This window comes from Meleagris gallopavo, chromosome 1 (genome assembly GCF_905368555.1).
Source record: "Meleagris gallopavo chromosome 1, MGAL_WU_HG_1.1, whole genome shotgun sequence".
Classification (NCBI taxonomy): domain Eukaryota; kingdom Metazoa; phylum Chordata; class Aves; order Galliformes; family Phasianidae; genus Meleagris; species Meleagris gallopavo.
In genome coordinates this window covers 54,834,369-54,855,439 of record NC_139404.1, presented here as the reverse complement: position 1 = coordinate 54,855,439, position 21,071 = coordinate 54,834,369, and the positions used below count along the sequence as shown (strand labels likewise).

Here is a 21,071-nt window from a genome sequence, read left to right as displayed (position 1 = left end):
ATTAAAATGGTTGGGCTTTATTTTATGTGTGTGTGTGAAAGTGCTCCAGCATAATCATGAAGTATGAGTGAATTATTAGACTCAAGTTACGCCTTAAGAATATGAGCAGAATGCTATTCCAAAAGGCACTCAATATGCCTTCAGCACATCTGCAGTCTTAACTGTAGAGCAGTTTGTGCCGTTACTTCTCTGTACTTACACCCAGGTATGCTGTCCTAAGCGTCTTGGTTCCTTGTGTCTCTGAAGACTGGGGGAGTACTGAGCTCCTGCCTTACAATGCTTTCAGAATAGGGAACTTCATAGAATCATAGAGTGGCCCAGGTTGGAAGGGACCTCAAGGATCATGAATCTCCAACACCCTGCCACGTGCAGGGCCACCAACCTCCACATTCAACATTAGACCAGGCTGCCCAGGGCCCTATCTAACCTGGCCTTGAACACCTCCAGGGATGGGGCATCCACAGCCTCTCTGGGCAACTGCTACTGAAAGTGGAACTCACATGAAATTTTTAAGGAGATGGTAGAGATGGGTTATAGAGCTACGGAACCACAGCACATACTGAGGTGGAAGGGCCCCACAGGGACCATCGAGTCCAGCTGCTGGCTCCACACAGCACCACCCACACTCGCCTTTGGGAACAGTGACCGTGCGTACGGGTGTTAGTCCGGAATGCAGACAAATGCGTACAGTCAAAGCAAACAGAAATAAACTTGAGTAGTTGTTGACAGCGTGAACACAAGCAAAGCGTGAACTCGGATGCTCCCCTCTCAGCGTGTGAAAAAGTGAAACCCCAGACACGTGGAAACGGAGGTCGCGCAGTGTGTCAGAGGTGTTTTGAACGTGTGTGTGGTGGGGGCGGGGAGAGGAGGGCTTCAAACCCGCACCGCAAAACCCACGGCCTCCCGCCGGGCCCCAGCTGCCCACCGCCTCGCGCCGCCCGTTGGCCGCTGTCGGCCGTTAGCCGGGCGGGGCGGCACCGTCGGCGTGGAGCGCTGAGGAAAACGAAAGCGATAAGGGCAGGCTGCGAGCGGCGGGGAGGGGATCCCCGAGCGAACTGGAGGCAGAAAACACGCGTGAGGCGGGAGGGTGGGGCCGGCCCGAGGTGGCCTCGGTGACTCCCCGCGGCTGTGGGCTCCGATGCCCGGGGCAGGGCGGCAGCGGGAGATGCTGTGCTTTATGCCCGGGGTGGCTGTCGTACCCGCGCTGCTTGTCGGTTGGTCCTCGGCCGCCTTCATCATCTCCTATGTGATCGCCGTGCTGGCTGGTCACGTCGAGCCGCTCGTCCCCTACATCAGGTGAGGAAGGTCGGGGTTGCCGGGGCGCTGGGCTCAGCGGGCAGACCCGTGCTTCACATGCGTTGCCTCCTCACATCCTGACCCCTCGGAACCACGGGATCTACGTGCTGGCAGATATGCAAAAAAGGGTCTGGAAGAGGTTTTGGCTGGAGCCGAGGTGTGCTGCTGGCCTGATCCTGGGGAAACTGATGCTGAATGCTCGTACTAAGTTATGTAAATGCAGGGGTTTTTTTTCCTTGTTTGTTTGAAAAACTCCAGAACTGGTCCAAAGTGCAACAGGTGATGATGAGACACAACTGGCTTGTTTAGGAAACAAAAGTAGGCATTTTAAAAATTGCACCATAGGAGCAATGTATGTAGAAGACTAACCAGGAGATGAGTGGTTGTCCAGAGAAGGCAATGGAGCTGTGAGGGGTTTGGAGCACAGGTCTGATGAGGAGCGGCTGAGGGAACTGGGGCTGTTTTGTCTGGAGAAAAGAAGCTCAGGGGAAACTATTCTACAATGACCTGAAAGTTTGTGGCGAGGGGGGAGTTGGCCTCTTCTCCAACGTAATAGTGATAGGACAGAGGTAATGGCCTTAAGTTGCACCAGAGAAGGTTCAGATTGGATATTAGGAAACATTTCTTCTTAAGAAGAATGGTGCTTCAGTGGCACAGGCTGCCCAGGGAGGTGGTGGATTCACTGTTCCTGGGTTCCAAAACCGTGTAGATGTGGCACTGAGGGCAGGGGATGGGCTGATGGTTGGACTAGGTAATCTTAATGGTCTTTTCCAACCTAGTTATCCTATGATTCTGTGATTCTATTCTATGACCAGTATGTTCTTTCTAATATCTTGTCTTCAGAAATGTAGTCAGTCTAGATGCTAAATTTTTTTTTTTTTTTACCATGAAGGTGATCAAACACTGAAACAGGCTTTGCAGCAAGGTGGTTGATGTCGCATGCCCACCGGCATTCAAGAGGTTTTTGGATACTGCTAGTGAAGTGATCAGACTGTCGGATTCAATGATTGTTGTCAATCCCTTCAGCTGATTCCATTCAATTCAATTTTAGATTTATAATAGATGTTAGGGTTAAATTTTTCACTGAGAGGGTGGTGAGGCACTGGCACAGGCTGCCCAGAGAAGTTGTGGATGCCCCGTTCCTGTAGGCACCCAATGCTGGGTTGGCTGGGGCCTTGGGCAACCTGATTTAGTGGTTTGCAACCTTGTCCATGGAGGGTAGTTGGAACTAGACGATCATTGAAGTCCCTTCCAACTCAAGCAATTCTATGATTCTGATTCATTCAATTCCTTTCTATTCTGTTCAATTCCATTCCATCTCATTATCTTAGTCACTGAAGCACAGTTTTGTATAAATCACTGCTTATATATAGTTAATATTTAAATCCAAATAGGGAAATTACTAGCATTTGTCTCTTAACAGAGTAAAGGTGAGACAGAAATCTAAGGATGGTTTTTGATATCTAAAGAAGCTTTTCAATTATATGTTTCAAAGTAAATCTATGTCAAATTTCTTGACAGAATCTATGAACAAATGCAATTTTGTAAGGTCGTTAACCTGAGTTGTACATACACTTAAATTTGCTTGAAAGTTAAGTCTGTGAACATAAGCAAGTTAGATGGTGCAACCCATTGCAACCCACAAGAAAGTTGAGCTTCATTCAAACTGAGCCAAAGAAAATTGAGCTTCATGCTTATGTCATCCTTCTTAAGATCGTCTACTCAAATACAGCTCTTAGAAAGCCTTGTTCCTGTACATGCAAATATCATCTATAGTCCCAACAATCATAGTCAAAGTTCTACTCTCCTCTGATTATATACAGTTTTACTGGCACAAAAAATTTATCCTGTGTTATCCAAGAAAAATAAACCATTTGGTGTAACTGTGTCCACACTCAGTACATGGTTTGTGCTCGGAAAGGTTTTGAGGTTTTATAATAAGAAATTTGACAAATAGTGTTTTGTATTATTGCAGTATATGCCAAGTCCTTGAGTAAAATATGAGCGAATAGGGCATATTTTATGTATAACTGTACTAACAGTTAAGTTTTTGACAGTAAAGACATGGCTTGTGTAATTCTTTTTAAAGTTGCAGATCAAACCAAGAAGTCACAGATGTAAAACTCTGATGAAGGTATCACAACTGACTGCCATAGTTAATTCCAACATAAGCTGTGTGCAGGTAATACCTAACTGGAAAAAAATGAAACAAAACAGTACAAAAAAAAAAACACCCTAAAACATTCCTATCCGTTAGCTAAGGAATGACTATAAATATCTGTATACCTTTAAAAAAAAAAGCAAACAAGACAGTTAAGACATTTTCAATAAAAAACAAACAAACAAACAAACAAACAAATAAATGCAATATTTCAGGCCATCTGCATTATCTAGCAAAAAACTTTTTTTGACAGAGAGAGATGTTTTGTTTATTTTAATAGCTTTTAATACAACATTTTACTCAGGTTTTACACTGACTGCTGGTGAATTTTAAGTAGTTCTAAAAATGTATGGTCCAGGCATATGATCTTTGTAGAAGGTACACTTGGGAATACTACTATTCTTCCCATGTACTCAGGCCAATATTTATAGTTCATACACTTATTTTGCATATCGTTGCTTTGGGCTGAAAATCTGAATCACGGGATTCAGTGATTAAGTGAAACTTAGTGTGATAAAAAGAAAGAGGAAGAATGTTGCAAGATTTCAGTTGCGCAATGTCTTAAATGAAATTGAGCTTGCATGGGGAAATTCCTGTTGGACAAAGGAGAGAAGTATTGACAATTTTCAGTTCAACTTTTCTCAAATTCTTTAGATTCTTAAGTAATCTATGCATGCCTTCAGGTAACTTGTTCACTGTATTTGTTAATCATGTGACAGCTGCCTCAGTGAGAGGAAGACCACATTTACACTTGCCATTGAAACTGTGCCAATGTCAGAATATAGTCTTCCTATCTTGAAATGTAAGTCTTCAGTTTGGAGTGAAATAGCTTATGATGTCTATACAGAAAATCTGATGATGATGATGATGAGTCTTTTGGGCCTAAAATATTTCTTCCCCTTCTGCTCTACTTGCTCTTCTTTTAAGTTTTTAGAAGACTGCTGGACTTGGAAGAATTTGCTACATGAGCTGGTGATTCAAATACTGTCATTTTCATACTACATTTCTCATTTGTCCATGACTTGCTCACCTGTGCACAATTGCAAATAAATGAGCACAAGTTTTTGTTTCACATGTGCCTTTTTCTTTCTTCCTTTTCTTTACAAGACAGTTACTGTCACTGAATAATTTTACATTTTTTATTCCAAAGTGACAGACCAGAATTAAAACAAAAATATATCTAAGTATTCATTTAGTCTTAGGAATATTTTTAGTTGAAAATAGGGCAATAGGAAGATTTACACTTTCTAAATATATTGTAGATACGATATAATATTCTCGATATGAAGTAACTTGAAAGCATACTTCTAAAATCATTGAGTTTAAAAGACTACAATAGCAAAATTCACCAGCTATAAGGATTTTGCTTAAGAAAAGTTTTAATTAAAAAAATGACTGGAGATCTGTGCAGTTTCAGCTTATTTGGATTGCTCTTGTGGTTAAGTGTTCCAAGAAATTCAAATGGTTGCTTTCTTTACATGTTCCAATTCCATTCTCTTCTCACCTACACCCTTCAGAAGCTTTGAAGTGATCACAATCCTGTACTTAGCATAGAGCAGCCTCTGATTTGCAAAAGTCCTTCAAGGACTTCAAGTGGCCCACTGTTTAAATGCAGTTCTCAGTTGTACTTATGAAAACACTCCAGGAAGATGAGGAAAAGATGTGAAGTTCAAGATTAAAAAAACTGGCCAAACAAAGCAAAGATTAAGATGGTTTTCAGAAGTGTCAAACAACATAATAAGAATCACTGTATTGTTTTCATTAATTCCATACCTAAAAGAAACAACTAATACAGAAGACAAGCTGCAACAAGTCTTCAGAAGGCATTACACCAAGGAAATACGTATGAGTAGCGATTCTTAATGCTTGAGAAGTTATGAAAACTTGTCTAAAAGCTGGAGTGTCCCAAGTCTTCGTTGTCTGAACATTTGGAAGCTGTCACATCAAATGGAATTAAAAGATTGTTTTGTTTTGCATCATCTTGTAATAGAAAAGGGTTCTCCCCACATTCCAAGCTTTCTCCCATTCTTTATAAGTCATATTAGCAGCTGATAACTCAAATACTTTATAAAGTGCAAGGGGATTATTATAATGTAGTTTCATAATACAAATAATATTTTTGTGTGGCCATAATTTTCTGTCTTGAAGTTAACAAAATTGTCAACATCTTTGTTTGAAAGCATTTGTGTATGCAGAGAGAACTTTCTCTTTTGGCTGCTAGAGAGCAGGCGCTCATGATGAGAACTTGTCATTTTGTCTGCATTCAGCGGTAGGTTTTGAAGTTCAGCATGAAAACTAATCCAGCCTCTCTGCTGGAATGAAGAGGATTTAACTTTGTGAAACATACTGAAAATCTCTAGCTAGTACCTACTTGCCTCATCATATACCTGAGAGAAAGTTTCATTCTCAGAGTCTACGTTCAGTTTCCACTGAACTTTAGCATTATCTAAAATCTTCCCTGTGTTTATGAGAGTAGTGTTCCTTGAGTGCCTTTGTTTACAGTACACAACCATCTTAGTACTCATGAGTAAATTGCACCACAGCCTCTCAGTAGTGGTGAGTGATTGAAAACTCCCAATCACACCCAAATTATGTAAGGGTTTATGAGCTACCTACTTACTATTGGCTTGACCAATAGAGTCTGATCTAATAGATATTCTCAGCTGGCTGTGTTTTAGACAAATAAAAATAATGCAAAGAGGTGATGGCATTGCTGTATTTTTATTTATGTAGAGCACTCACATAATCTCAAGAATCCTACTTGAGGTGACTTGAACCCTTATCCTCCCAGGAGAATGTCCGTCCTGTAAGGCAAAGGCATTCTCTGGTATGGGTGTTAACTCCTATGTAGGGAAAAAAGGGAAAAGGATTCTGTGATGAAGGTATTCCATTTTCTAGGTAATATATGTCTTCTAAAGATGACATTTCTTATATGAATGTATTTACATGGATATTCTCACACTCACGCTCCATTTCTCTGGCCCAGGGAACTTCTAATTATCCATTATAAGAACAGTTTGCTTCAGCAAAAGAAACTTGCAACATCTTGAACTGAAAGTACTCTTAAGCTACATCTACATTACAAAATTAAACAATGCCTAGCAATATTCCCAGGCGTTGGAGCACAACTGCTCTTCTGGGGTACGGTCCTTTGAAACAAGTTAGGAAATTAAGCTCAATTCTCTAACATTCTAGAATACTGAATGCCATTAGATAGGTTTATCACAGTGTTAGTTTAGTGGATAAAATATCATTTATGTATTAAGTTATTTAATTTATGATCAAACTATTGCAATCTGACACTATGCATATTGCATACAGAAGAGGAAGGAATACAGTTCAGTTCAGATATTATCCTCAAAATATGTGATTTCTTTCTGAAAACAAAGATTCAGTATTACAAATAGAGCTTAAGCATGCTGCAGGTGATGTTACAGTTTTTATATTCAAACATGATATATATATAACAGCAGTTCAGACAAGCTACATACCTCTTGGGGTTTCATTTGTGCATCTCATTTATGTTTTAAAGATATCAATTAACCTTAAATTTCTTCTTTCTCTTCTTGCTTTAGTGATACTGGAACTAAACCTCCAGAGAGTGGTATCTTTGGCTTTATGATTAATATTTCAGCACTTTTAGGTATGTATAAACTATTTGATCTGAATGCAGTAAAGAAACGTAAACTTGCAAATGTTCTCTGCTTGTATTGGAGTCCATACAAATGTTCAGCAGAAAAAATAATCTACAATTAAATAACCACTTCATGGTATATCAGTGATAAGGAATTCCCATACAGAGGTCCAGGTGCTTGCCAGTACTGTCACCTTAGTGGCCCTTCTGTCTCTGAAGAGCATTTAATCAGTGCAAAGCAGTCGGTGTAACTGGAAATAAGAAGTGGAGGAAAGATGGTGTTAAAAAATGGTGTTAAGGCAACAATTGACTTCTGTGAAGATGCCCACTCCTCTACTGAATCTGCTTATTTTGAATGAGAAAGTTTGGCAGTTCCTATTTACTTCTAGGGGATGGAAGGTCAATAGCTATGTGACTGTGTGTATGGAGTCTGTGATGGACTTCATGCAGAGTAAAATCCCACATTTTACCTTTTCAAAGAGACTCATTCAGTCATACTGTCTAGTTGAATTTCATTAACATCTTAGTACATGAACAGCATTAGGTGATTTAATTTTCTAGCTGTAGATGAAATGTTCTGTGTTATCAAACTGAATTACAGTATTGCTTTTTTTCATGGAATGTGGTCTACTACTTATTATATGCTACTCAACCACGATCTTCTAAATCAATGGAGGTTTTTGTCAGGAGTGAACTGCTTATAGGGTCATGTAGGTTGCAATAAAATCTATGTGTAAAGGAGACCCTGTTGTATGAAAGATTAGCCAAAACTGCTTCAAAATTTTGTGAATATTTTCTGAATACAGAGCTAGTTACTTTTTTTTTTTCCTGTGTACAGACTATGAAAATGTATTAATTCTTCAAGGTGTCCATTACTAAAAGATGTAATTCTAGTACAAAATTATGTATCAAACCAGAAGGAATTCTCCCACTTTCATGTTATGGATCTTCTCACTGTAACAGCTATTCCAAATGTGGAAAGCCAGTGTGTGGTATTTCATATGGTATTCAAATTCATAATTTTCTTTAACCAATTTGCAGTTTTTTCTAGATGACACTGATATGCAATATTGAGTTTAAGATGTGTAAGAATAGTTGCAAAATTAAAGGCAGTAGTATTTATCACATAATGCTTATAATTTAATTATGTATGTAAATTTGTCATAGAGCAAGAAATATAAGAGATAAATGAACATTAAAAAATGTTTCTTATTTTTAGGTGCAATTACGATGTATATCAGATATTTAATAATAGAGAAGCAAAATGAATCATTGCGCTTTGTTAGGTCTTCATGCAACATGTTTTCATTGTGTATTGGATTGACGGGTTGTACTGGAATGGGCATAGTTGCAACTTTTCAGGTATGATCATATTTTCATAACATAAAAAACATAAAATTAAAGGTTTTTTTAGCAGTTAAAAATGTAATCAATCTGAATGGTGAATGTTATCCCAGTATGGATATTTGGCAAGAGGAGCAAGAATGTCTTTTTTGTTCCCGGCTTTTTAACAGCTTTAAAACTACAGATTTGGTTTAACCTATGAACCCAATTCTTTTTTTTTTTTTTTTTTTTTTTTTTGCATAGCTATGTAGGTAAGGGGCTCAATGTGTGCTTATCCTGTAACATGCCTGTACTAGAAAACAACTTTATATATATATATTTTTACATATACATTCTGCATCTCAGAGTCAAATCAAGTCTAATTGGCAAGTAGCTTGAGATGTTGCCTTTAAATCTTTGGGAACAGCTAAAATATTTCCTTCAAAGGATGGTCTACTTTTAGAAATGTTTTGGTAAAGACTGTTATGCTCATATAATAAACTGACAAGGTATAGAGAAATGGAAAACAGATTGTGAGGGGCATCAGCAGCCAGTACAATTTTTGAATGCAATTGACATGCTATTTTCAAACTATAATCTCTCTGTCTCAGACTGCTATCTTGCTATTGTTATTTTTACCTCCAAGCAGTGCACGTAGAAAGCAAATGTTACAGACAATGCATATTATTCTATTTTAATTTATTTATAAGTGACACACACACAAAAAAAATCAGATGCTGGGTAGCAGTGTTGCTGGCCTAAAATATAAAGCATACTCAGCTTTAATAAGGAAAAGCTATATAAGGCATACAAAGTAATTTGGAGAGTAAGGGAAGTAGAAATTCTGCTCTTAATGTTTCAGAAGTTCTTATCTAACCTTTATTGGCTGTCCTTGCCTGTTCATATATTTCCTCCATACTCAAGTATCGTAGTAGAAGTGATTGACATTTCTGGGCATCACTTCATTTTCACTCTTTCCTAAGCAAAATACCTGGTTTATTGAAAAGACTTCAGAAATACTGCTGAAATATGTAAGATGTACACTTACACAAATGTAGTGCTACTTATGATGAGTTTTAAGCAGTATAATTAGCTGCAAGGAAAATTTTTCATGCTTTTGCTGCAAGGTAAGGTATGCTAGGTAAAATGGGATTTTAATGGTATTGCTCTCTGAACACTTAACAGAAGCGAGAATAAGAGTGGTAGAAAACCCTAGCAGTGAATTCTCTAAAAGCAAAAAACACTCCGCAAAAATAAGTTATGGTCGTGAATAAGGCGTTTGTTCTCTATTTTAAATAATGAAATGCCTGATGTGGAAATGAAAGACAGTGAAGGGATAGCTTTAAGAATATATTTGGATATAGAAGGAAAAGCTTTGTAGCTCTTAATGAATAAGGCAAAGCAGAAAGTCAGGTCTCAGTATGTTTGTTTTTGCCTTTTGGACATTAAACACGATTAAAGACAGATCTCACTGCCTTGGACTAGAAGACTTAGGAGGCTTACCACACCAGATGTAGCAAGATCTCCTACAGTACTGTAGGAGTTATGTGTAATGTGTTTCTTAGAGAAGCTGTGCCTGTTTGAAAGGAGCAAGACTGAGAGCTGTACAAGAAAAGCTCTGCATATTGTATATAGAGCTGAATGTAAAAGCCAGCAGTAATGCTTTATGCTTTTTATACCAAATACTGTCATTTCTGCTTGGAAGGAAAGAAGTGGGACAGAGGAGAAGAAAGCCCAAGTGTAGATGAGAGACCACTGCAATGCCTATGTGAGAAACATGCTTTAAAATTTGTCAGAACTTAATACATCACAGAGAGATAGAAGGGAGATAAGTAGAAAAAAAGGCATAGAGAAAAAAATTCAAGCAGAACATGTGAACATAATCCCCATTAAGAGAAAAAGAGAACAGTGGCCACCAGCCAGAAAAGATATTAAAATATAAATTTGAAGCTAATTTCTCTGTCTGATGCTGGATTCCAGAGTAGCGTAACTTAGTATTCCTACTTTTTTTTTTTTTTTTTTAACATTTAGAATACAACAATTTCTTTGGAATCTCGAAGTGTTTCTTTACAAGATTTTTCACTTGTTTGTGTTTGAAATCAGAGAATATTCTATGTTTAGATTTTTTCCAAAAATACAGGCCACATGTAGTGATATTTTCACTGGTGGAAAATTAATAAAAGTTACTGTTGATGTGCTTAAGAGTAAGAGTAAGAGGGCTGAATAATTCAAGAGATTGACAGTGGAAGATCTTTGTCTCAATAACTTATTTTAGGTAACAGTTTTTTTTTTTTTTTTTTTTAATATATAACCAGTTTTCTGCTGATTCATTTCCCGAGACCCTGTGACTGGCCACTGAAGCGTAGGGGACAAAGCCATAGCAGTCAGGGTTCATATCAGCTGCCATGAAACCTCACTGTTAGTATGGCCGTAAAAATGCAGATTCAACTTTCAACACTAAAGAAAGAGAATGTTCAGCAAAGTAAAGGGAAAAAGGAGGTATAAGAATCTCCTAAGAAAAACACAAGCCAGTTCCTGCCTGTGAAAACAGTAATTGTCAATAATCAACTGCTGAATAGCACTTAAAATTATCTGTGCTTTTTCTGTGCTTGACTTTGACTCTGGACAAGGTTAGCCTACCCCTCTGAGCTACTCTTTCTCCTTTTCTTTCATCTTCTCTATGTAGACTACTTGGAGAAGAGAGTTTCCTGCTGCTTCTACATGCTCAGCATAATGTAGCTATCACCTCAAGGCTCACCGGCTCCTACCATGGTACAAATAAACAACTAACCACTGTATTGATTCTCTTTCCAGGAGCTGTCTGTTCCCAGCGTCCATGACATCGGAGCTTTGGTGGCATTTGGCTGTGGTGTTGTATACATAACGCTTCAATCTATAATCTCTTACAAGTCCTGCCCACAATGGAACACTTATTTTGTGTGTCACATAAGGATGCTCATATCTGTAATATCATGCATTTTTTTCATTCCCAGTATCCTTTATAGTGTATCCCACTGCTTTCCCTTTATGCCTCCACGATCATTCTTTGAAGTTACACCATTGCTAATACAGGATGAAAATGAAGTTACAGTCTTTGCTTAGGACTCTCAAATATTTCCGCTATAATAATACAGATAGCTTGTCAGAACATTATTTATAGCATAGAGTTTAGCTTCAGGGTCATTTTAAAAAGATGTACCAATGCCCTGATGTTCTTTGTGGGATTACACAATAATTCAGATAGGAAGGAACATCAGGAAGTCAGCTAGACCAGCTTCCCCACCTCCTTCATTTATAGAGGGTTGTAGAAGACCTGCAAAAGATAGGGCACCATTTCTACAGAAAATCTAATTCAGACACTCTAAACACTGTTGGCATACGTAAGATTTCCTTCAAGCCTAAGCAGATGCTTTAGTTCATATTTGCTGGCATTTGGCTTAACTACATGCTTCCTAAAGACACACTCAATGCACTTCCTGGATTTTGCCACAGCTTGCTGAAATTAGAGTAATTCCATTTGTTTTATTAGATTTTAAGTGATCTTCCAGTGTTAAAACTGGTAGCAGCAGATTATCATGTCATCCAGCTACAGACTGCTTTTGTTTTCAGCAGCTGTAAAGTGAGAGAAAATTATACAAATGTATCAAGGTTCTTATTGTGAACCTATGGAAAATGAGCTCATTTCCTTTCCAACATCGCCAGGCTCCGTTGCCACAGTCTTCAGTCATCAATTTGAGCTATGCTTTGGAATGTCTCCCCATACTCTCAGTGCTTTGGAAGAACTCCACAAGACCTTCGTTTGTTTAGAAATATGTTCTGATTGCTAGCATTCGTTCCCTTTTAATAACACACTTTATTTACTGTCTTAAAATTTTGATGTGGTATTCTGGTTGTTCAGGATCTCTTGTATTAGAGAACGGGGAAATAGAAGGGGGAAAATGGAATCTATTTTTATAAGCAGACATTCTTGCTATCACTCATTAACTTTTATAGTTTCCTTTACGCTGTTTTTTCCCCAGTGATTGTGTTTGCTTCAAGAATTTCCATGACAAAAATTGATTGGACTCCAAGTGAAAAGGTAAAATTCCATTAGGAAGCCAACTTACTCAGTTTCATACTATTTGCAGAATTCTGTTATGTTTGTCTAAAAGTGTATAGCATTACACACTCCTCAGAGACTTTGAAGAGTACATTCTTACGAACAGAAGGTCACTGGTTTTTTATTTTTGTTAGTTTACTGTTATTTCTTCATTAGCAAATTGTGGCTGGTTAAAATCACGGATGGGTAAAACTGAAGACAGTTAGACTTTCGTTTTAACTAGGCACTAGAAATTTACCAGTAGAACAAAGAGTAAAAAACAAATGTTCTGGTAATGACTTGTTCTACTTCCTTCTGTGGTCACAGTTCTTGAAAATGAATGTCATACATGGAACAAAGGCGAACCAATTTGATTCTGATGTTTTCAAGTTTTTTTGCTGCATTTCTTTTCTCAGTTTTTGCTATCGTTCCTTATTAGTTAATCTTTACTAGCATGGTAAACACTAGGGGGTTGAGGTAAGACATACTCAAGTAAGTATCAGGTATTTGAGTGGTTTTGGGTGTTATCAGAATGATTATGAAGGGCAAGTTTTATTTTTGGGCAAACTTTCCCACATGGAGATATTCCAAAACCAAGTTAAATAATACACTGAGTTTATCCAGCTTCAAGTGTTTAATGAAAGCAAATTTGGTAACTGTATTTCAACAGTAAGCATTTGATAAATGTATTTCTAAAGTTAGATAATCTTAGTAATAACTACCTCTTGAGGTTTGTTTTGTTGTTTTTATTTTTTTTATTGAAATGAAAAAATGTTTTTATTGAAAGATAGCATACTTGTTGACGGCGCATAAAGAAACACTTCTCATTCTGTTTGTGTCATATTATATAGGACTTTCCATGATAAGGAGCAGTCATACAATGGTTGCCATCCATTTTAAAACACTGTGAGAATTTCCTGTAAGGGATAGTACTACTGAACTCAGTGATTCTGAGTAAAAGTTTTGAATATGGGCACTTTGATATTCTTTACATATGAACATATATTTTTCAGGTGACAATTATGTGTTGATCTTGTGCTAACTGTAATTTTCTTATCTATTTATATATTATAGATACATTATACATTTCCATAGTTATGCACAAGACATATTTAAACTGTATACATCCTAATGGGATGTATACAGTCTTGATAAATATACTTACTATTTGCTACAAATGAAATCTGTATTAACTTTTATACAATAAGTCATTAGGATGATGAGTTCTAAGTCTTAGAGTATTTTTTGAATTTATGAATGTTTCTCATTTAACAATATCTATCTTTATAAAGACCTGAACTAACTACATGTGATTTTACACACGAAATCAGATTTCATTTCCCTTTGAAATAAAATAGCATAAAATTTGGTGACAATGCTAGCTATTCATAAAACAAGCACAGTGGATTCTTTGATGGAAAAGAAACACACTTAAATTTACTGAGTATAAGTTGTTTAAAAGATTGTTAGGTTTGTTACTGCTTTTATTTTTTCTTTAATATTACAGTGATATAGGCTCATATAGTATGTATTTGAATGTATCTTTATGTATTTAAATAGTACTGTTCTGTTTAATTATTGTAAAGTTGGAGCTCCTAAATAAAAGTCCAGGATCCTATTATATAAGCTTGGAACACTCCAAGTGATTTATCATTTGAAGCACATGGATTCCTTTCTCAACTCATACACTGTCTTTTAGAGATTACTCTTTTCAAAGCCTCAGAGCACTAAGCTTCTGACAGATTTGCTGTGAACTCCCAGCACCATACTACCTGGTGGCACTGTAAGACTATCTAATCTGTGGCCTGGAATAAAACCTTTTCAACATTCATCATCAGACTTTACAGATTTAGAAGATGTCTTATATGCAAAAAAATAATAAAAACCGTTCTCATACTGCAGACAAAAAATGGGAGTAGAAAGGTGTTTGTAACTGATCAGGATTTGTTTACACATACTTCATAAAGTTTCATATTATTATGAATCTCCTTTTCTTATGCCAAATAATAAGAAAAGTTTAATGGCAAAATTTAAGTAGTCCCTCTTACTTTAAAATATTGTATATTTCTGCCATGTACATCAATGAGAATTTCTATTCTCAAGCTTATTTTTATAACATTCCACAGTTATTTTTTTAGCTGTTTTTTTCTGAAAATTTATTTTGTGCCTCATTCCATCAGGATTATACTTACCATTTCATGAGTGCAATCTGTGAATGGACAGTGGCCTTTGGTTTCATCTTCTTCTTCTTAACATTCATTAAAGATTTTCAGGTTAGTATCTGCATCTTTTATCAGTGACTGAAAACTACGAATTGAGTAACAAATGCAATAGAAAATTGCTACTCTTTATCTGAGCTAGAAATATCAAAGCGATACAAACAAATTTTTTCAGATAAACCATTTCTGCCTACCTCATGAATATATTCTCCTCTGTTTTTTAAAACAAAAAATAGTGTTACAAATCAGTTTAATAGATGCTTGGTCTTGAAAATGTCTCAATAAATGCATATCTGTATTTAATAATGGCTTTGTAGAAAGAGACCCTTAAAAGAGAATACAACACCAAAACAAATGCTGCAACTCAAAATGCATTTCTTTCTACATGAGGTATTTTATACAATAATATACTTTATTTCAAATGTAGCTGTTTCACTTATTTCCATAAATTACATATTTTGATACCTGTTCCCTCATAATGTGTAAAATATCAAGTACATTTTGAATAGTACTAACATGAAAACATTTTGTTTTGGGTAGCTGGAGTGACTTCAGTTTCTGGTGATTCATCAAACATGGCTATAAGAAGAGAAAATATTAGATGAGTTAAAAAGAAAACACTTTTATGTGACTTGAGATTAGTTTCTTCAGCTTACTCATCCCACATTTTGTTGCTTACCCACTATGTTTTAGCTGCAGTTTCATGGGGTTTTGATTCAGGGATTGCAGGGATCTTAAGTGCTAAAAATATGAACATGTGAGGCTTAATTTCAGCAGAAGAACTTGTAAAAAAAAACATCAAAAAACACTGCTCATGGTAAGTGCCTATTGAAGATGCCACTGTACATGTTAGGAAGATCATTGTTTCCTTGCCCATCTCAGAGTTCTGGATATTTGATTTCTCCATAACATAGCTGCATCATTTAAAGATAGAAAAGACAGAGAAATGCTGTTTTGTACCATAAGTAAGAACTAAATCACTGTGGACACTGTATCTTATATGTAGGTCTTTCACAAATACCATTCTCTCACGCAATTCCCAGAAAGTTCAAAACTATAGATCCAAACACTTGCATAACTGAAGAACTACTTGGGATCACATATGTGAGCCAACTGGTGCTGCTATAAATTGCTGGAAACTGTAACCAGAACTTTTGGAGATGGGGAGGTAAGGAAAATAGTGGGAACTCTCGAAGTCATAAAACTGAAGCTTGACATGAGATCACATAAAATTTTGTAATTAGCATAACTTGCTTTTTCACTTACATGCTTGCTAAGCATGGGAATAGTTAACACATATGTGGTTTATCCATATATAATCTGTACTTAACTTTCATGAGCATATGCGAAAATCAATTTTCAGCTAAGGATGAGAGTGGTGAGGTGCTGGAACAGGCTGCCCAGAGAGGTTGTGGATGCCCCGTCCCTGGAGGTGTTCAAGGCCAGGTTGGATGGGGCCCTGGGCAGCCTGGGCTCGTATAAAATGGGGAGGTTGATGGCCCTGCATGTGGCAGGGGGGTTGGAGATTCATGATTCTTGAGGTCCCTTCCCAACCCAAGTCATTCTGTGATTCTGTGATTCTGTGACTAATAATGCTGAATAGACTATGACTGCAGGGTTTTCCCGTATTAAAATGAAGTCAAGATTATGCTGAAATAAATGTATTGAAAAAAAATGTAATTGATCAAAATTGCAGAATTAATTATATTAAAGGCTGTAATTGCCTTCCAAAACTGACAAAAAATATTCAAGTACCATCATCAAATTTACCACTTGTCTTCTCTTGTATTTACTGCCAGTCCACCACGGTTTGATGATTACATTTCTGACAGCATTGATTTTATCAATGAAGTCATACCTTGGAGATACACATTTGCAGTCAGTACTGTAGTACTCAGAGAATAACTTAGTGGCTCTCCTTCAAATCACAAAATTCAAACACTGAAAGTTTAACTAAATATAACATGATCTCAATAAATAAAAGACTAAATAAAACGTATGTATTTTAACTTACAGGCTATAAAATAACATGGCATATAGTGTCAATGTTTGACAAATACTTTTTTTTATTGCATTCTCTTTTTTTGTCTTAATCAGTGCCAAAGAAAGACAAACTATTAATCCAGGAAACGAAACACCAGACTACAAGAAAAATAATCGTTCTTTATTTTTAAATATTTCTCACAGTACATATTACACTAAAATATGTATTTTGTTCTTATAATTCCTTGTATTCCTTGTATATCACAGAACTGTAAAATTAATTAATCTTAAGCTGGTCTGTTTTTATTTTTCTTTTAGAGAGTTACTTTAAGGATATCAACAGAAATACACGAAGATTCCTGATAGCAGAGAACGCTGTATTTTGCATTGATGAATATTTTATGTTTCTTTTTATTATGGAAAACATTGCAGAGGAGCAGGGATTTAAATTCTATGAAGAACCCACACCATTAATTCTGCAACATCTTCAAAAGCATCCACCAAAACATTTTAAATACTAGCAGCAATATTCCTGCTCCCTTTTTGCATTATGTTGTAATTTTTATATTGTTTTGTATATACAAAATACTGCAATAGAAGTAAACTATAGAAACATTTAAAAGATGTGGACTTCCTCAGCTATTCCCTTCTGGGCAGAGCCATAGTTTTTTCATTTGTTAAAGTCTGATAAGTTGCACTGGTTTTAAACTTGAGAAAATACAACCTGGAAATAGTTTGAAAAGTTCAAAGCCAACGGACAACACTAAATCTGAACTCCTACTCTTAAGTTGCAAGGACTGTGGAGGAAGCAAAAGCTGGCATCTTTGTTTCAAGATTTGGTATTTGCAGTTAGTTGACTGGAACACTATACTACAAGTTTTTGATGGTGGACACAAATCGTAGAAGTTTTAGCTATATTGCTTGAAAAATGTTTTCTAATCATCTCTGCACAATATACATCGTAAAAGTCTATTCCCTTTTTTCCCCTTTTATGCATTGCTGGCCACAGGAAGCTCAAAACTAAAGTGGAATGGGAAGGAAATTTACATTTATGTAAGATGTACTAAAAAGAAATCATACTGCTGTTTGGTTAATACAGAGCAGAAGTTTTTCAGTCTTTGTTTTAATCTACAATGATGGTCTCCAAAAAGTTATTGAGAATGAATGGAAAACAAGAAGAGGCACCAATAGTTTTCATGTATTCAATTATAAGCACATGAGTGTGATATACGTAAAGAAATAAAAAAAATAATCCTGGGGAGCTTCTGTGGTTAAGATACGGCATATTTTATTAATGCACTCCTGTAATGAAGTACTCAGAAAGGACATAACTGAGCAGTCACACATTACCAAGTATCTGAAGGCAAAATGTTCTTTCATGCGCTGATTCACTACCTCCACTTAACGCATTAACCTGTTGGCTACCAATCAAATTCTGTGAAAATTATATTAGGTGTGGTGTATCACCCTTTTTTTTTTTTTTTTTTTTGCAGAAATATTGATGATTTTCAATTGTTAATTTTCCACGAGATAAAAAAAATGTTAATTTTGGAGAGTGATGCCTTAAGACTAGTCTTCTGTTGGCATTTCCTTTAATGGGTATTTTAAACTGTAATAAATTCATCTGTTTCACAACTTAAAAGCATCCATGTTTTCTTAATAAGCTATTCCAAATAATAATATTAAAAATGTTTTCCTCTGACAGTTTTGATTTCTACAATTTTCAGGTTAGCCCGCAGAGGTCTATAGTTACGATCATACTGAAAGTAAAATCTAGTGTAGATCAGATGCAAGACTTAATGTTTTGTGTGTTAAGGGGCACATATTCCTTGGTCTAAAGATCAGAAATACTCATCAGAAACTGTATACCAACCATGAAATGACATCCTGTTATTTTCAAAGGCCAAGTTAAGTCTATATTTCATGTTCTCACTAAAATATATGAAATACTATTGGTGATAAGTGGATGGTTGGACTGGAATCTTGTAGATCTTTTCCAACCTGGGTGATTCTAGATTCTATGATTCTATGATATTGTATAGTGAATTGTTCTTTGGCTTTTTATTCCTAGTTCTCTCAAACTAAAGTATAAGAAACTTGAAAATATTTCAAATGAGATCTGATGTCATCAGTTTACGAAACTCTGTAAGTGGACAAAAGATATCATGCTAACTTGAAGTTCAGCCTTTTGTAAAGTTTAACACGTTTTTACAGTGAATTCACTTACACAAGAAAATAGTTTCTTTGGGCTTTATTGACTCAAGTAAGAATCACTACAATATTATACAATTTTTAAGGCACAGAGGCAGCAAACACTGAAGAAAACTGAAAACTTTCAATAATTCCCAACACAAGGCTCCTGAAATGAGTTCTTGCTTACTTAATCTCTTGTACCCCATCCTCCTCAAAATAATTTTAACCAATCTGTCAACTTTTACAGTGCTTACAGTCTCCTGAGAAGGAAAAAAAAAAACAAACCCAAAAAACAAATCACATCCATTTCAGAGTAAGCAGGATACATATATATATATGTATATATGTATAAAATCTTTTTTTTTTGCTAAAATCAAAATTAATGCACTAATGTAGTTTAATAAAATCCTTCCAGTTTTTCTGAGCCTTATCATGCTATCTTATATGAGTTACAGCCATGCTCAAAAGAATACATCAACAAGAATTTACTCTTCATTTAATTCATTAGGCCAGAGGTGTCAACATGCAGGTTGTCAACCTTTTCATCTGTGCAGTGAACGACTACTGAAAATACTTTGATTATTCTCTGAGTCCAGGCATGTTTTTATCCCAGATCCCATGTATTTTTCAGTTGCAGTGTGAGTTCATATGTTACAAGCAATTCAAAGAATTTTCTTCTATCAAATTGTACCATGACTCTTGTTGAGTAATGCCATTTAATTTGTTACAAATGATCTCTAGAGGTTCATACAGATAATGTCATAGCATACTTCTGTTACTTTATTTCTGTTGCCCCTTCTTCTATTGCCTTCCCATTTCCTAGCAACAAGAAATAGAGATCTTTTTTTCTTAGGAACTATGCTAAAAATATTTTTCTAATCTACTCCATCTGCATGATGTTTTTTACCTGTCAGTTCATTGTGAGTGAATGAGAAACTTTTATATAAACTATCGTAAATCATATGAGAGTTGTTCTTTTTAATGGTTACACTAAATCCTGTCTCCACCCCTTCCTAAAGTGCACAGCTTCATTTTTCTAGGCTGTGCAGCGGGCTTTAATGATGAAACACTACCACTCTCTATCACAGTCAGAAATCACGAGGAAATGAAACCCAACCAACTTAAACTATTTAAATAACACTTCATCATAGGACACCTTTACTTTCTGCTCATCTCCCATGTGTGCTGAGCCAGAGATCACAGTATATTGCACTATTTTAAGGAATGCAGGAGCAAAAGGAGTAAAGAAAAGCAACCTCCAATATGGACTTCAGAGTGGCTCTCAGTTGAAAACTGTAAGAAATGATCCAGCACCTAAGATCTTAGCAGGGAAGAGCAAAATATTCATTTGGAAGATTGAATCACTGTGCTGGGATCTGGCCAACAGGAATCTGTGAGGCAAACTCCAGAGTCCTGCCACAGGCAAAAAGAGATTTTGAATGTGAGAAGGCATATGGAGGAAGAAGAAACAGAATATTCCAAGTTGGAAAGGACCCACACAGATCATTTAGTCCAACCTTCTGCTCCACAGAGGACCACCTAAACTGTAAGCTATATGTCTGAGAGCATTGCGAAAACACTCCTTGAACTCTAGCAGCTCAGTACCATGATTACTGCCCTGGGGAGCCTGCTTGGTGTCCGTCACCCACTGCTGAAGAATTTCTCCTAACACCCAACCTGAAGCTCACTTGGAAAAAGCATTAATTAACCTGAAAGTGCTGATGAAGAGAACTTATGCTAGTATGTGAAAGTTTTGACTGCAGAATGGATTACCTGAGCTCTTCCAGAAAACACAGAAAAGCAGAGAGTGAAGAGTGACAATCTCATACCCAGAGCTCAGATAGAACAGCCTTGTTCTATGTACAGAACGATCAGAAAGATTAAGTCTTTGCTCTCTTGAATGCTCTATGTTATACAGCACTTGTTACCTAGGTGCAATAAATCTGTACAAAGGGCAAATACAGCAGGAGGAAGGAGTAGTCAAATTTATGCCACCACTCGATGATGAATTGAGTACAATTTAGCTAAGAAACTTAGCCCCACAAAAGAAAGGTGAAATCCAGATCTTAGCATCGGAAAAGGAAAGTGGAGACTTTCCCTGAGTAGTGCTTTCTCACCTGGCTTGCGGAAGCAAATTACTGTGCTCACTATCACTTTCTAGCATCAGAATTTACTGACCTTTGT

The 21,071-nt window shown here is 36.5% G+C and overlaps 1 protein-coding gene across 1 annotated transcript; it reads left to right on the top strand.

Annotated features, from left to right (window-relative positions):
• Window positions 1-907: 907 nt before the first annotated feature.
• On the top strand, window positions 908-19,848 carry DRAM1 (DNA damage regulated autophagy modulator 1). The gene is made up of 7 exons (XM_010713106.2): window positions 908-1,296; window positions 7,033-7,100; window positions 8,311-8,453; window positions 11,229-11,406; window positions 12,434-12,492; window positions 14,673-14,765; window positions 17,013-19,848. The coding sequence occupies exons 1-7, from the start codon at window positions 1,139-1,141 to the stop codon at window positions 17,055-17,057; spliced, it is 744 nt and encodes a 247-aa protein (XP_010711408.2). The 5' UTR covers window positions 908-1,138; the 3' UTR covers window positions 17,058-19,848.
• Window positions 19,849-21,071: the final 1,223 nt, after the last annotated feature.